The sequence below is a fragment of the Sylvia atricapilla genome, chromosome Z (assembly GCF_009819655.1).
Source record: "Sylvia atricapilla isolate bSylAtr1 chromosome Z, bSylAtr1.pri, whole genome shotgun sequence".
Lineage (NCBI taxonomy): Eukaryota > Metazoa > Chordata > Aves > Passeriformes > Sylviidae > Sylvia > Sylvia atricapilla.
This window is the reverse complement of record NC_089174.1, coordinates 68,846,938-68,864,570: the sequence shown is the minus strand read 5'-3', so window position 1 is coordinate 68,864,570 and position 17,633 is coordinate 68,846,938. Positions and strand designations below refer to the sequence as shown.

General features: G+C 39.8%; 1 protein-coding gene across 2 annotated transcripts in view; it reads left to right on the top strand.

The window, feature by feature from the left end:
- Nucleotides 1-6,033: 6,033 nt before the first annotated feature.
- The window catches only part of GOLPH3 (golgi phosphoprotein 3), a 31,760-nt gene continuing 20,160 nt past the window's right edge, over nt 6,034-17,633 (top strand). The window contains exon 1 of one of the 2 annotated variants that reach the window (XM_066339842.1): nt 6,034-6,503. In XM_066339842.1, the coding sequence (XP_066195939.1) occupies nt 6,288-6,503 (216 nt within the window). In that variant the 5' untranslated portion in view covers nt 6,034-6,287. The remainder of the gene's footprint in view (nt 6,504-17,633) is intronic. The other variant, XM_066339841.1, reaches the window with a different exon arrangement.

Sequence of the window (17,633 nt, the reverse complement as noted above, 5' to 3'; positions counted from 1 at the left end):
ACAGTTCTAATATTACCACTCATTATTTGATTCTCTCTGCATGGGTCTTTGGTCATAACAAGAGGATGTAAACCTACCAAGAGTATTCCATATTTATTCTACACACTGAACGCACACAAGCACTCTCTATTTAGACAACATGAATGCTACTCTAATCACCATTTATCTTGTAAATTACAACTCTTTGGAGACATTTTCTTTGTGCCATCTGGCTTCATGTATTTTTTAATCAGTTGATGAGTATTTTTATATGTTACAAGGAACAGATAGTAAAGTATTTGTTACATTAGGACGTGAAGTAAAGACTTTCCAAAGCTGAACTTGTAAAAAATTTGCTCCATTAAATGTTTTAAATTTTGCCAAAATACCAAAGACAGTTTTGGTGAAGGTTTCGTGGGACTTACTTTGGACGATGAATGTCTGTCAAGAAAACTGCACATTTTTCCTAGGAATGCTGGTTCAACAGGGCCCCTGCATGGAAATGAAAAGACATCTCAATTACAAACAGCATTTTGACTGATAATTTTGTCCTTATGATTTCAGTACTGTAATTGTAATATTAAATTAATCAGTAAAGATCCCTGCTTCTGAAGAATTTCATTCAAATACAAGGAGGAAGATGCTACTACAATTCAAAGATTTCAGGAACCACAGTAATTTGAACTCTCCTGGAAATAAAAAAACTAGTGTATCTGGAAATATTCAAAATTTTTAAAAAGCTTTTAAGATGAGCAAATGTGCACAGCACTTTCTCATGCCTGCATTTGGTCTTCCTAAAATGCCAGTCAGTCTTTTTCTAAAAATTCACAATTTATTCTATTTGTAGATACAAAACTTAAAAGTAGCACGTGCTGGTTTTTAACTCAAACTCTTCTGAAGATAAATTTTATCACTAAGTGGCTGCAAAGATAAATTTTATTACTAAGTGGCTGCATCTCATGTTATATGAGCTCAGTGTTAAATGCTAGGATTTATGCTGCTGAAGGTAGTAATTAAATACACAAATTTTTGAGAAGCCTAGAACATTGTCCTTGAATCAATCCTAAGGGAGGAGCTGAAAAAATGGCTATTGAAAAAGGTACATTGGCAAATTTTGACTTTATAAATTGACAATTTAAACAATGTCCAAACAGTTGGGCATTAAAAGCCAAATGAGAATTTGTTGTACAGCTAGAAAGAGTCATCAGTAAGTGTTTTTTTACTTAGAATATTTTGCTGTTAGTGTTGGAAAACGCTTTCCTAAAATCAAGAAGAAAAACCCAGCTGGTCTGCACTGGCTACTGAAGGATTTATTTAGTAACCAAAACAACAGCATGAGTAAAGCAGGTGCAGCTGAAACTGAAAGAGACAATATTACATGATCACTGTGTACCAGACACAACATCTACTGCCAGTTGATCACTGACTCTTGTTTCTTCCCACATACAGTATCATACCCAGGCCCACTCACTTTGTCTTGTCTCTCATCTCTGATCTTCTCCTTCTTTCATCACCCTGTACCTTTCAACATCTTGATTCTTCTTGGCAGTGAAAATCCTGTTCTTGGAGATCACATTGATAATATTGAACAAATCTCACAACAATTTGCATGCAATTCTTTGCTAGCATTAATGTCTAGTCTAGCACTCAAGCAGCATGTCTGTAATCAGCATGGTATTGAAGATCTTTTGGCCTTAAGGAAGTCCTATCACCATTTGGTCCTGGTCCTTGGGTTTCCCTACTTTGTACACCAGCACAGTGCTCCTTGTGTTTCCATACTTGTACACCAGCACAGTGCTCCTTCAGCAATGATCCTGTGCCTATATATTAGACTGCTCAGTCAATAGATCCTTGAAACCATACAGGGGAACATGGCCTTTTTTTGGACTGTGGTTTATAAGTCAGATCCTCACAGGGATTCAGGTGATGGCTCCAGTGGACACTTGTTTTTAGTGGCCTAATTGGGAGTGTCAAAATTTCACTGGGAGGGAATGGAAGACACAGGCAGGAATGTAAACAAGCTTGACTGGTGAAACTGCTGGATGGTGGAGCCATAACAGAGTCAGCAGCCTTCTTCTGTAAAACAACTCCCGTTGTCAACTCCTGTTGACAACTCATTGTCAGCTTCAAAACATGCACATCTTATTAAACTAACTGTTCTTCAGGAGAAAATCTGCCCACCTATATCTCGCGATGATGGTGTGACAGGAACAGTAGGATTCACCCTTTATGTCTGAAATTCCAGAGCCTGGCACATCTGTTAAGCTGAGGAGTCTACAATTTCTCACTTCAACCAGCTCTGTGTCATGTCCCTGATGTTTAAGTTGTGAAACACTTGTTTGTAGTTGAGAATGTTAGCTCCTGCCTCAGGTGTTAAATAAAGTTACTCTTTTCCTGACCTGCTATCCCAACACATACTTGCAATCAGTTTGCTACTCACTTTTACTGCTGACATCACTTATGTAATCCCTGCTCCCATGGAGAAGCAAATCTCCAACCAGCACAACGGAAAGTAAGGGTTTCAGATTCATGCCTCTGCTCTTTTCCCTTTTATTTCAACCTCCCAGTTGGCTAGTAGCAATAAAAAATATTGTAGCTACTTCAGAAGACTACAGTATTCTAGCAGAGAGGGGCTTAAGAGTAAACTAGGATGCATTACAAGGTCAATTTACTGCAAGATGAACAAAACTATTTATAGACCCCAGCTTGTGCTTTTGTGTTATTACTTCTTAATAGAGTGTTTTGAAGATTTTGGGCCTCAGCTCTCTGGATACTGCTGGCACTGGGATAGGGAGGAAGGGGAGTCTGTACCCAAGAGGATGCCCAATGACAACCCAAAGGGACAACCCAAATTCAACCACACACTGCAGTGTCGGGATGATAAAGCCATGCAGGACTCAGAAATATTTTTCAAATACTGCTTAGCACTGTAAAATAAATTGCAATTATGAAGGTCATGACACAGGATCTTCTAGCTGAGTATCCAGAGGGTCCTCCTCTCTGGCACACAAGCTCTCTGCTGTGCAGAAAGGATCAATAACAATAAAATCATGTGCCGAAACATACTGTCTTTTTCATTCAGATTTTAGTTTTGTATCTCAGTGTTTTACTGGGGTAAAAAAAAAATTGCTCAAAATTCAAGTATATGTGTTCTTAATTTGATTCACACTGAACTTCTTACTTTATGTTCATCAGTTAATGAGTCATAACTGAAATTAATGATGAAGAAATGCATTTGTTTGAAATTACACCATTGAATTTGTGTAAAAAGCCTGAGTTTCTAAGTAAAAAAAGTGACTGTTAAGTATAAGGAACTTCACTGGACACCTCATCCTAATAAAAATGAAACTGATCAACAAAAAATCGTTAACCCATAAGTCATCCTAATTTGTTTCCTTTTATAACAAAATACAGAAAAGAGGGCAAATCAATAATATAATTAGCAACTATTTTTAAAGACTGATTTTTACAATACTGAAAGTAATGATGAGTCCTTTGAGGCCCTTTAGGAAAGGATTCTAAAAAAACCCCCAAAAGATAAAAACGAGCTGATAATGGATATTCCATTACTTAACCTTTATAATGCAATCAGGACAAAATGAAACTTGAACGCCACAGTAATCTAGGGAGAAAGTGAAAATAATTGTAAAAGCCCAAACAGTGCATTCTATTGAGAAAAATGGAGATAATAAAATTGCTTTAAGATAGGAATTAGAGAAAATGTAAGTCATGCTTGAATGTGAATTGAATGTAGGTACAAAGCAAATTATACAAATGATATTACTAAAATGAAATGTAAGAAGTGTTAACAGTCCTGTCAGAAAATGTATTCAACAAACATCTTTGCATTCTGGGAAAATAGGTAAATATTATCAGACTTGAAAAAGATTAAATTCTTTCCAGTAATAGCATTCACAAAAATTTAAACAGCAGCACTACAGCGAAGTAATTTGTATCAGTAAGCCAGGATAGCTTGCATACAGATTTTTTAAATAGTTTTTTGGAACCTCTTTTTGATCTTGAAATTTGATTATTGACAACCCCAACCTTGGGAGCTCCAAAGAACAGGAAGAAAAGCTAATACAGTGACTATGTTAAAAGAAGAAAATGGGAATTACTCAGGTTAATTACATGCCTGTCATCTGGACTGTAATCCTCAGCAAAATATCCAAGTTGCTCAGATAGGACTAAATTAATAAATGTTCAAGTTTAATTACAGTTCAGAGATGACATTTCCAGGAAACACATCTTGTGGTGCTATTGTGGTATCTCTTCTTCAAGTAAATGTTAATTTGATAAAAATAACGGTGATGCTATATCCTTCAGCTTGGTTTGGCATTTGAGCTGATACAGTAGGACATTTTAATTAACAAAAAAAAACCAGATAGATGAAAAAAAATCAGAACATCACATAGTAAGTGGGCGAAGAATTAGCAGGCCTCAAAAACCAGAAGAGGAACAATCGGCAAACATTTGCATGATGATCCAGATCCTCTGGGGATCGGGATTGTCCATCTGCTGTTATTTCTTATGTTGCACCAAATTGTCACCCAGTCAAAATAGCAGGGGATACAAGAACTGAGAGTGTGGAAAATAATGAAATCTAAAATCACTTCCAGAGTGACTCACATCTCTTGGTAAACAGGGTCCAGTTAAAACAAATAAACAAACAAACAACAAATTAAAATGCCAAACAACTCACTAAAAGCAACCCTCTATTTATTCACATGTTTTATTTATACATTAAATACCTATTTTACATATATTTGTATTTTTGTATCTTGCTATGACTAAATGCAATATTCTAACTGTGAATTAAAAAGTGTAAGCCATCCTTGCCTACACCATAAACACCTTTATTTTGTAATAAATCACACTGCCTGAAAACTTACATGGGATTTAGCCTGGATAAGAATTTTTTTGAGTTTTTGGTGTGCCACATACAAAAGGGCTCAAGATTTGAAAAGGTGCCCATTGACAGCAGAGCTGAAGGACTCCATCTCCAAAATCTGAAGTGAAAACTTTTGAGAGCTCCACCTGAGTTCACCTGACTTGCATATATATACAGAATCGTGGAATCACAGAATCTGGGTTGGAAGAGGTCTTAAAAATCATCTTGTTCCAACACTCTGCCATGGACAGGAACACAGAATCACAGAATCAACCAGGTTAGAAAAGACCTCTGAGATCTTTGAGTCCAACCTGTGACAGAACACATCATGTCAACCAGACCATGGTACTGAGTGCCACATGCACCTGTCCTTAGACACCTCCAGGGATAGTGACTCCACTACCTCCCCAGGCAGTCCAGTCCTATGTGTAATCACCCTTGCTGCAAAAGAAATGCTTCCTAATGGTCATCCTGAACCTTCTCTGGTTGAGACTGTATCCTCTCATCCTGTCAAGACAAGAGACTGACCCTCACCTGGCCACAGCCTCCTTTCAGGGTTTTGCAAAGAGTGATAGGGCCCCCCTTGAGCCTTCTTTTCACTAAACACCCCCAGCTCCTTCAGCTACTCCTCATCACACTTGTGCTCCAGACGCTTCCACAGCTCCGTTGACCTTCTCTGGACTCACTCCTCAGTGTCTTGTGAGGGGCCCAGGACTGCTCGCTGGACACTCGAGGTGCGGCCTCGCCAGTGCCCAACCCAAGGGATGGTCACTGCCCTGGTCCTGGGGCCGCGCACCTTCCACAGCCCTGGCTCCTCGCCGCGTCCACCCGGCCTCGAACGCTTTCCGTGTGCGGGGAAATGGGCTGGGGGCACCGCGCCAGCAGTCCGACACGGTTTTGTGGCTGAACTCGAATGGTCAGCCATTGGAATAGGCTGCCCAGGAACACGGTGGAGTCATTATCCCTGGAGGTCTAGAGGCGTCTGGATCCGGCCCTGCGTGATGTGATTTAGGGGTTCCAGGGGCAGTTGTGGGCGGACGGTTGTACTGGATTGTCTCGAAGGTCTCTTCCAACTTTAATGACTGTATGAAACCAAGCCGACTTGTGGCTGTGCAAACGAGGCAGTCGTGGAAGCGCACCCCTTGGCCCGAAGGCAGCGCAGCACCCGCCCCGGGTCACGGCCGCGCTCCCTCAGCCGCGGGTCCCTTTCCGGCGCCGCCCCGCCCGGCGCTGCCACATCCTCCGCTGACATCAGCCCGCGCCGCCATATTGAGCCGCTGCCGCCGCCAGCGCGGCCGCCCCGGGACCGGCCCGCTCCCCATGACTGCCCCCGGCCGGGGCGCGTAGGGCGGAGCGGCTCCAGCCCGGCCCGTGCCCTCCCCGAGCCGCCGCCGAGCCCCGCTCTGTCTCCGCCGCCATGACTTCCCTGACCCAGCGCAGCTCCGGGCTGGTGCAGCGCCGGACCGAGGCCTCCCGCAGCGCCGCCGCCGCCGATAAGGAGCGGGGCGCCGGTGGTGGCCCCGAGGATGAAGGGCGCCGGGACGAGTCCGGCGACGACGAGAAGGGCGATTCCAAGGAAACGCGGCTCACCCTCATGGAGGAGGTGCTCCTGCTGGGCCTCAAGGACCGTGAGGTGCGGCCGGGGGCGCTGGGTAGAGGGTGCCCGAGGGGACACCGGGTTTTGGGGGTTGCTGTGGGAAGAGGAGCATGGTGGTGGCATGGGGTCAAGGGCGCTGCAGAGTGAGTGTGGCTGTGGGCTTGGGGACAGAGGGAATGGGGGACGTGATGTGTCTGGAGCAGGCTTGGTGTTTCAGAGGAGGTGGGGAAAAGGTGCTCGGATTTTGGGGAGGGGGAACCCGGCAGAGATTGTAGCCCTTTGATTGCGAGGTTCGCAGAAGGGCTGTCACTTGAATACATATGAGAGGGAATATAGAGGACCTGGGGCAAGGTAGGGACCTGGATATAGGGGCCAGGGTTTCAGACCAGCGTTGGACTTAAAGGCCTGGGTGAACCTCGGGCATTTATCCTCCTTCTACTTATCCCTGGCTGTCATGTGGGAGACCCTTCTACTCCTGTGGATTTTGTCCTACAAAACTCTGGTACTTACGAGGTCCTCAAGTGCTCTAGGATGCTGAGCAGCCCTTTTCTACTAATACTTTGCAGAGTAACGCATGTGAAAAATACCTTAAAATTGGAGGAAGGGTTGTATGACAAAAATGGGCTCTGAGTAATGAGAAGCATGTCAAAATGAAGACATGGCATTATTATATAATTCTGTATTTTTACTGATTTCATTGCTTAATAGTTTGCCATGATACTGTATGTCATTGAGGAAGGTGTACTTCCACCAATGTGTTGGTTTTTTTTCATTTGAAAAAGCAGTCAATATAGAAAGCACACACACTGCAGAATGAGTTCTATCAGGGAAGCTTATTTTGATGCGGTGAATGATTGACGCATAATACACCCTTAGTTTAGATATGAGATATAGTATGGATTTGATTAATCAACTACTTTTTTTTTTTTTTTTTTTTTTTTTTTTTTTTTTTTTTTGTCAAGTAAATTTACTTTTGTTTTTTAATTTGCGTGACGAGTAAATAATTTAATCTAGTTCCTTGATTTGAATAGAAGTCTCTTGAAACTCTGCCTGTTCAGGAGGACAAGATAATATGGGAGGGCAGCTGGTAAGTTATGTATTCTTTGATAGGGCATTGCGTCTAAAATAATTTTACTGGTTGATAGTGAATAAAGAGTGGCTTTCTTGATTAACATTTGCTTTTTAACACATGTCATAGCAGCAAGCCAGACTGAGTTCAAGCAGCTTTGGACAATACTCTTGGGGACAAGGTGTAACTCTTTGGGGTGATGCTGTGCAGGGCCAGGAGTTGGACTCAATGAACCCAGTTTATTCTGTGATTATGATCTGTGTATGTACCTACTACAATAGCATTTTATTTCTCTCTCAGACTGTGTGTTTTGGTGCATATTCTTGTTAGTCCCATTCTTTCAGGTGGACCTTGCCATGGTGTACTGATAACCTCAGTAGATAGTGATCTCTGCTTCTAAGTGTGAAATTGAAGGCTTGTTGAGTTGAATGCATATGTGCATTTCTCTTTCTACACATCTGAATAGTTGGAGGAAAGTAAGTTAGAAGTGGCAAGAGTGATTGTTGGCAGGATTGGCTTAGGATACCTTACCTTGAGGAAGGTTGTATAAACTGGGTGATCTTTCAGCCTGTGTTTTAACCAGGATTGTGTGCTAAATCTGCTGAATCAGTGGGCGTTATGCTGTGAAGATTTCAAGGTAGGGAGCATTGTGTCTGCCCAGGAGCAATATGTGGCGCAAGTCTTCATGGTGTATCAAAAGTCAGTAGTTAACATTGTGTCTACCTTTGCAATGGTGTGCATCGGAGTTATAAATTATCAGACTTTGCTAAGCACAGCAGTGACATATATTGCAGATGATCTAATATTCCTTTGCATAGAAAAAGAAACTAAATGGTTGCAGTGGCATGGATATTCCTAACTCCCTTGGGATTTTGCAGTGGAGACAGACAAAAAGAATTATAATGTCATCTCTAGGGCAGGGGGCTTAAGTGCAGGAGCTGTAGGATACCCTCTTTTGTGAGCTTTGTTAGATGTGAAGCATTGGGATTTGGCCTTTGGTTTTGGGCCTGTTTGTGCCTGTCTGTATGGGGTACACAGTTTAAACCATTTGTCATGTGTTTCCTTCCAAAACTGGAAATAAAACTATAGGCTCATTTTCCAGTATGAATATTTTTTATTCTCTGTTGTTCTAATGATAAGCAGAACTAACTTACTTTACATATCTGGAAATGTTTTCTACAACGTCCTTATTTCCAGTAGAACTGATCTACTGTAGCATTTGAATAAGACTTTCTCAAGAGAGCAAAGCTAAGAAGAGCAATATAGGGTCTGTAAAGTGTAATTTTGAAATTATGTGAAATCTAAGGGACAGGCAAAGGCAAGTTTCTGAGATGCAAGCTTGATTGGAAGCCTGTAAATTTAAAGTTGAGAATATCCTTCCTGTTTATTCCAACAGGATAAAGCAATTTAACGTTGACTTTAAAATAAGAAGAAAACACCCAAAGTAGACTGGATTGGCCAAAGAACATATAAATAAAAAATATAAAAAACAAGGACTCTGTTTTGGCCAAAGAACATATTTCCCTAAAAATAGCTGCTTTCTCAGAACACTCACTGATACATGCATTGATAACATAGCTTTCAGATTTTTAGGTAATTTTGAACACTAGTGTATGTGGCTTAACTTCATGTAAATTGTATACAAAGTACCTCACATGTGCAGACCTACCTTTATGATTTCTAAGTGTGCATGGAAAAGTCTTTGCTATTATGAAACAGTTTTTCAGGAAGGTGCATTTAGTGATGCAGTAATGAGTTCAGTGTTTCCAGGAGACTCTTAGATACTCATGTGAATCCTGTTTTCAGGGTGGTGCAGTGGTTGTAAACAACCACAGCCAGACTTTTGAGTTGTTGTCTAGTTGCTGCTGCAGTATGGATTTGGTGATGGGAATTTCTGGCTGCTGTGAAACAAACACACCACTTCATAATTCTGTTCCTGATGTCTGAACACAGTTAACTGCATTTGTATGGGATTCTTGGACGTGGCCTTTTTGTGTTGTTAATGTTGTGTCCTCCACCAGTTTGGCTTAATTAAATTGTCCCTAATGTATGTGTTCTGGTTGCTCTTTTTCACCAATAGTTCTTCTTCAATCTGTGTTTTCTGTGTACACATACCTATTTCTGTATTCCAAAAGCATGATAGGTTATAAGGGATATGTGCTGAAGTATGTGCATGCCTGCATAACGTGAGAGATGTGGTGTCCTTGGAGGAACAGGTAATAAATTGGGAGAAAATACATTACTAAAAATGTTCAGAGAGCATCACAATACCTGCATGTATTGGAAATCCTTTAGAAACATGTCTGGAAAAGAGAGTCAGGTTCATCCATTTAAAGCAGAGCAATAGCCAGTTGCAGTAGGAATGAAAACCATGCACTGAAGAAAACCAGTGCTGTATCAGGTAAAAGAACAATATTGTGATAGGACAAGTCAGAGTCACAGCAAAAGGGAGTTACAGAGTGTAGAACTGCTGAAGAAGAAGAAGGGAGTGATAAATGTTAGAAGTTATATTCTAACTTATTTGAAAATTATAGCTTAGAGAGGAATACAAGGGTAGCCCTTTCATTCCAGGTCCTCCTGGCATCTTGTAATTCAGTCCCATAAAAATGGGGAGGTTGTGAGGTGGTCCTGCTCTGTAACTTGCTCCACTGAATTTCGTCCATGTAGGGTTTTAGTCCAGTTGTGAGGTTGGGTTTGGTGGAGTTTTTTCCCCTCCTTTTTGAAATTTTCTTTTTTGTTATTGTTATTTTTTGGGAATCTGTTCAAATATAGCAGTGCACTCAGCTGCTTTTATCCTTTATACAATTACCACAACTAAACAAATTGAAGCAGCTAGAGAGACCAAGATAAAACATTTATTTGATCTGTAACTAATTCCTCACTTGCTAAAAGAATACTCATGTAAAGTATGTTGAAAAATGGCTACTGCAACATTAAATATTTCTTAGATTTTTTTTACCCTTTCTTAGCTGAAGGCTAAAATGTCATTTGTATGAGTGAAGTAACATTAGATCACTTCATTAGGTGCAGAAAATTTTCTTGGATCTTTGTTGCTTATGTTTGTCCTTCAAAAAATTCATTTATTGCTAAAAATTTAGTTTTGTGGCATAGCTTTGTGTCCAGATAGGTCACATGAATGTCTCCAGCTTATGGTATTTTTTGTTGTATTGTAATGAGATATTTGGGAGCTAGTGTACCTGCTTCAGATGGGCTATTTTGTATTGATCAGATTAGTATTAAAATGTAATTTCTTCATTATTCTTACAAATATGAGTGTCTCAATTGGTTTCTGAATTTTATATTTTAATCCTAAAGGTACTTGCGTGAAAGGTTGACATAGGAATTTTGAAAACGTTCAAAATGCAGGTGGTGTTTCTCCTGCTCTTAAGGTTTGACTTAGTGAAAGGGGATACTGTGATGCAGGAGCCTGGAGAGGATTTGCCTTTGTAAGAAATTAACAGCTTTTGAAAAGTTTTCTTTGTATCCTTTTTGTCTATTTTCATCTCTTGAAAACAGTTTCAGCAAGAGGCTGAATGTCAACTTAGAAGTACCCAAGTTTTGCTGGAAAATTTCTGAGACAAACAAGTGTAACTTGAAGAGGCGTCTACTGGGAATTCATTTGCATTGCAGTTGAGGAGTGATGTATGAATGTGTTGAAACCTGGACAAAGACATGCTTTTTCTCAAATGTTCAGGGCCTAATAACCAAGTGTGTAATGTCTGTGGTGAAAAATTCTTTCTTTCATAGTTGCCTACCTTTTTTTTTGGTCTTTTTTATTTCATGTCTACGGATAAATTACAGACTAGGAAGGAGAAGATAGGAGGTGTGGGGGGAGGAGTACTCTAATTCTCTTTGCTACAAGATGAGTAAAGTGCCTCTTTACTGTGCTGCTGGGTAAATTCTGCTTTTGGGCTCTTTTGAGGATATGCTGATTTTGAATCATTTGCATGCAGTTGGTGTGGTTATCCCTGCTTTCATAGCATGGTTAATCTGTAATCTATATTATTTTTCTATGGATAACTTTGAGTGTGGCAAAGTCCCTTTTTTATGGCAAGCTGTCTGGTGTAGGGCAAAGAAAAAATATCATCAGAGCCTTTTTAATGGTATTTCCAGTTTTTTAAGTGCTCTTAAACAAAGCTTTAACTTGAGCACTCTTAAAAATGTGCCATAACTCTTCTTCCTCTCCCTTTAGCAAGCTGCTTTTATTAAATATTTTGAATGAAGTACGTATATAAGAAAGTTTTGCTCCTTACTGCCAGAAGATAAATAATCATGAAACTGAAAATAAAATTTTATATTGAAGCAGTAGTGTATTTTTTCAGGTGTTCCTTGGTCCTAATGTAGATAATGTATTACAGCATTTATTTCAATTAGTCAAGGTCCATGTAATGGACTTCTTTGCAAGGGTAAATTGACCAGACTAAGTATTGCAGACGTATTTAAAAATTACTTTCTTACAGATCAGATAATTACTACAGCACATACTCATCTCTTGTGTTACATTATTGGGAAGAGGCGAAGCTGGAGTAAATGCGTGGCTTGGTTTCCTCTGCACAACCTTCTCAGTCCATTTTTTCATAAGTTTTAGTAAAAGAATAAAATAGTTAACTAACTAGCCATGTGGCACTTTAACTGGTTGTTTTTTTCTGTCCTGAAGACAAGTGTTAGATAAATTTCAGTACCTTGCTTTCTCTCAGAAATATTGATAAAATGTTACTGCAGAATGATTTCACGTGTGCTTTTCAAATGTAAGAATTATGAGATTGCACATAGAATAGTTCTCAACTGCTCTCTTCCTCCAAGTGTACTGTATGTAAGCCTGGATGAGTAGGTGCACAAATGAGTAGCAGCACAAAATCACTCTGCTGTTGGTCTGAGTCTGAACCAGCACTGTGGTGCCAAATCTCTACCATCTTCGCCAGCACAACCAATACTAAATTACTGCATTTCACTCGGTTTTTTTGTTTGTTTTTTTTTTTTTTTTCCCATCTTTGTGATGGACCATTTGAGGTAATACACCCTATAAGCTGGGTCTTTATGATGGGAGAGGTGTTAGATTCGAAGCTCTCTTTTATTTGTGGATGTAACAGGATTTATTCATCACACTGGGAAATTAGTTGTCAGGCTTTTTGTGTATCTCTGTCTTGCTGATACTCTTTTAAGCACTTGTAAGCTGCTTTTTGCTATATGCTTTCTAGTCATCTGCTTTATGGTCTTACTAGATAGCATCATGTAGTTGTGTTATTTAGAGTCCTTAGCTGCTAGACTGTCTTTTGTACATGGTTTTTACTAGGAGGTTTGTAAAAACCATGTACAAAAAAACCACTTTTTTTATTTCAATAGGCACTTGATTTTACTGTGGCACTTGCACACTGGGCAGTCTCTACCATGAGAGAAGCATTCTGTTTGTATTGTGTTGTAGTTCCAGTATTCTGTCTTATGCAGTGCACAGTGACCAAGGCAGGTATATGACACTCGTGGTGTAGCTGGACGTGAATGTCAGGTGGATGTTCTGTCTGTACTGGTCACTGAGGAAGGGGGAATTGCAACTACATTGCCTGAGCTGGATATTTAAATGGAACTCCTGCTTTAGCAGCTTCTGTAAGCTATGGCTGAGACTTTCGGTTTACAGTTAGTGTGTTAAATACTAAATGGAGGAACTTGTTCCTTTCAATGTGAGAACAGTGCAGTGAGGGGACTTCTTATTTGCCCTCATAACTAAGATGTTGACATGGCATTATTATGAGGTATTCTGTATCTTGAAAATTGTTTGCACTTGGACATGTGAATCAAGTGAGGAACTAGAAGCTTGTTCTGAAAAGAACTGAAAGGAAGATGGATGAGATTTAGAGTAAGAACAGAGGAATCTTTCTCCCTTATGTAGACAGTTTTTTAAAGACCCAAAACTCGACTCTAGAATTTCATCCACATTAATGACCAGATGCAGATTATTTAAAAATAAGCACTGTGCAGCTCCCCAGTTTGAAATAATACAGTGTTTTACACAGTGTTTTTAATTATGACTGCTGTAAAAGAAAAGGTAGGAGAGAGGGGTAGATGTTTCATTTGGGTGCAAATACATGGTATCTATAAACCTGGAGGATGGAATTACAATTTTAATTAATGTGGCCTAGTTACAGGCTACCTCTTATTTAGTCCACCTCTTATTTCGTCAGCCTGTAAGGGGCCTGCCTTGTCTCTATTAGAAAGACATACTAGATTCAGGCTTTTCTTGTTGTTTTTAAGAGAAATGTTCTGGACCTGTCTGGTTAATTTTTGTCAGAGCAGCCAGTATGGTGCTATGTTTTTATTTTTGACCAAAACAATGCTGATAACACAAAACAGTGGTGATAACACACCCCCTGTACTTTCTGTTGCTGAGCAATGTTTGCACAGCATCAAGGCTGCCTCTGTTTCTCACTCTGCCTACCTGTTCAGTGGGGGTGCAGGAGGCTGGGAGTGGGGGCAGCCAGGACAGCAGACCCCAGCTGACCACAGGGGTACCCCGGGCTGTGCAGTGCCATGGTCAGCAGTAAGAAGGGAGTGGAGAGAGCCGGGTGGGGGGGTCATAGCCAGGGAACCACCTGGGCATCAGTCTGCTTGTGGGAGGTGGTAAGCAAGTGTTTGGCATCACTTATTTTTGTTTTTTCACTTAAGGTCTTCCTTTTCTCTCCCCCCGCACCAAAGTGACTGAGGGAACAGTTATGTGGGACTTACCTGTCACAGGCTCAGCCCCAGCACTAGAGGACACTAAATTCTAATTAAACATTTCTTTCATATAAATGGCATATTTTATGTTCAGTGACAGTAAGAGGTAGAGTAGAAATCAGTTTGTTGAAATCAAAGGTTATTGAACAAACTAATTGCATCTTAATTTTGCACCAATATGGAGAATAGGGATTGAACACTGATGGAAGGTGACTTTTCAAGAGTCATGCAAATGTTTGAAGTCATTATGTACTTGTGTATACAGTTAATGATGAAGAAAACTAGGGTTCTAAGTTTGTCTTTTCATTTCTAAATGAGCAGTCAGACTCTGAAATGTTGATTTAATCAGAGGTCTCATAAGGGTTCAACAGTGTGTGCGCTAGTTGCCTCCTCTTTAGCAGATTTAAGTTTTTTTTATTATCTTCATTTTAATGAGACATGTGCCTGCGTAACATGCATGTGTATGTGCTGGAAAACATGGGCAGTAACATTTGGCTTTAGTGCTTTGTCCTGGGTTGTAGTTTAGGATGTATTCTATCACCATCTTCAGTTAATGGCCCATCAATGCCTTCTGCATGACTCAGAGATAACTCCCGGAGGGAGTTATCTCTTTTTTTAATGGGCCATCAAGGCTCTCTTCCATGACTCATCATCCCATTGTGAGATGCTCCGCCCATGGGGAAGAGCCAAGCATTCTCACCTGGATATAAGCTGGGATTTGGGACAGTAGAAGCAGCCCTCACCCACTGGATTCCCAGAGGACCGGAGCTACCAGACCTTTCTACAAGATTTCTGTTTCAGGAAGACCACCTCGTCTGGACTGTTTCCATCACCCTGATCAGGTTGTATTCTGACTCTGTCACTGGTTTTTCTTTTTGTATTTATTTATTTTATTTTATTCTATTTTATTTTCCTTTTCTTCTCATTAAATTTTATTTCTGACTTAGAGCCTCTTACTTGGTTTGTTTTCAAACCACAACATGCTTTCAGCACCTGACAGCCATTGCTGTGTGGTATTTATTCCTAAATGCAGTGGCAGGTTAATCAAATATCTGACAGGTTCCTTGTCAAGAATTCTGTGCTTTGTACGATATGCAAGTATGCTTTCCTAAAGTATTTCTGTGTTTGACTGTCAGAACTTTTCAGAGATTTCCCCCACTAGCTTATCTTCTGTTTATAACTAGAGTACAATTTATGTTTCAGTAAAATGGCTATTGATTTCATTTGCATGAAAAGAGAAAATCAAGAGGGACTGGAGTCAAACATCAAAAGTCCTTCCTTTGTAGTATTCCAATAATAAACACTCCTGCACTCTGGCTTGACTTTTTCTTCTTAATTTTCAGAAGTTTTGTTGGTTAGGATGTATCGTTAGATGTTCCTGCAAGTTTCTGGGTTGAGAAGGTGGTGGCTTACTTGAAAGGTCAGATTTGCAGGAAGGAGCTATCTAGGTGTAGGTTAAAAAGACCTAATTAATGTGGAGAGGAATACAGTTTTTTGAACTGCACATGATTGAAGTTTGAATATTTTTCCTTTGACATATGAGAAAATCCAGAGTGTTCCTATAGCAGTGTTTTACATGAATGTTTTTTTTGCATTTACAAGTTTAGGGCATATTGTTTTTATCTTTTTAGTATTATTACTGTTATTCCTGATGGTACCAACTTGAGCAGAGCTGTTGGCTGCTTGAAGTCATAGAGGCCCAGCAGAGAGACCTTGACAAATCAGAGGGCTGGATATCGCCAAGTGCATGAAATTAAACGAGGGCAGGTGCCAGAGTCTGCAGTTGAGATGGGGCAACCATGGAGATGGCTCAGGCACATGGAAGGATTGTTTGTGCAGGGCCAGGAGTTGGGCTTGATAATCCTTGTGATTGCCTTCCACATAGTTATGGTTATAGGATATGATAGGTTATGATTCTATTCTGAGGGATGACTAGGTAGAAGGGATGAATATCTCCTAAAATTATTTTGTCTTCAGAATGTCTTCAGGATGTTTTTTCTAACTATTTCTTTTACTGGATCTGAAATTCCTTTGTTGCCCATTTTAGAGATATCTGAAAAATAAAACTACCACTTTTGGTTATTGAATCTATTTTTTGTCCGTATAATACATAGAAAATAGCCTTCCCTGAATGCACTCACATCAAGTGAAGCTGTGTCTTGTCTTTAACCAAATGTTTTAAAATGGATTGGTCTCTAGAAGCAGTGAAAATCAAAATATGACAGACAATATGTGTGAAAATCATTTAGTAGGGAAAATGGAGTGTTTGTCTTTTAGTCATTTGCTAATAATTAAGAATTTTATTGAACCATGTTGTTGTCTGAACCAAAATTCAGTTTTGTGTTTCAGGATTGCTTGGTGTCTTTGAATCTAAGCATGAGGGAAAAAAATTAATGTGTTCTCAGCTTAATCATCGTTCTTGTATTCCAGAGTTGTGGGGTATTTTTGTCTCTCTTGTTTGATAAGTCTATTGACGGGGGAAAAGAATGAAACAGTTATTGAAGAGTTATTCAAGCAAAACACCCTAACCTGGAACATTTTATTTTCACACAGTTCCTTGGCAAAACAAATTGATTTGGGACTTGCCAAATAATGCTGCCAGAGAAGGTGGACTTGTTTTTTTGTTTAAATCTGTCTGGCATTGAGCAGCACTGTAGTGTCGTGGAGTATGATATTTTCTTAGAGGTAATAAATTGGTAACTATTAAGAATTAATAAACTGAAATATATATATATTGAATGTATATTAGAACGTATGAATTGCTGGGTAATTAAAGTATAAGCATAATTTGACTACGTTAACTTGTCTTGTTCGAGATGTACTGCCTGTTGCAGCTTCTGCACTGTGATTACATTTAGATTGATATAAATTACAGTAACCTGCATTGGAAAGAAAAGAACAGATCTTTTTGGTTCCCTGAAGATGAAAATGGATCAGTTCATGTAAGATATCTATGATGAGAGCAATCTACTTTTACCTTGAGAATTCAAGTAATTTTTGACTTTCCAGCTTGTCTTCAATGAATGTTGCAATAATTTTTCCTTGTCTTCTGTAATTGTTTTCTGATGTTTGGATTTTCCCCACATTCTTATAAATATGTTTAGATAGGCTGGCAGAAACACTTTTAATTGGTTCTCCCTGGATTTCAAGGTGCTTTATATGTTTAGTCCATTTAAGGCTACTGAAGCTGAATGGGAGGTTCACAGAGGTTCCGTGGCATAGCTGAGGTGGAACAAATGGTGAGTCACTGCAGAAGAGGAGTTCTAGTATTGACCAGCATTTCTGTTTGTCGTTGAAAACTTGGAGAGTTTGTGGGCTTTTTTGAATTTTGTGTTCTTGTGTTACGAGACCAGTTTGCCTGCTATTAGGCTGTGAAGCTTCTTGTAACA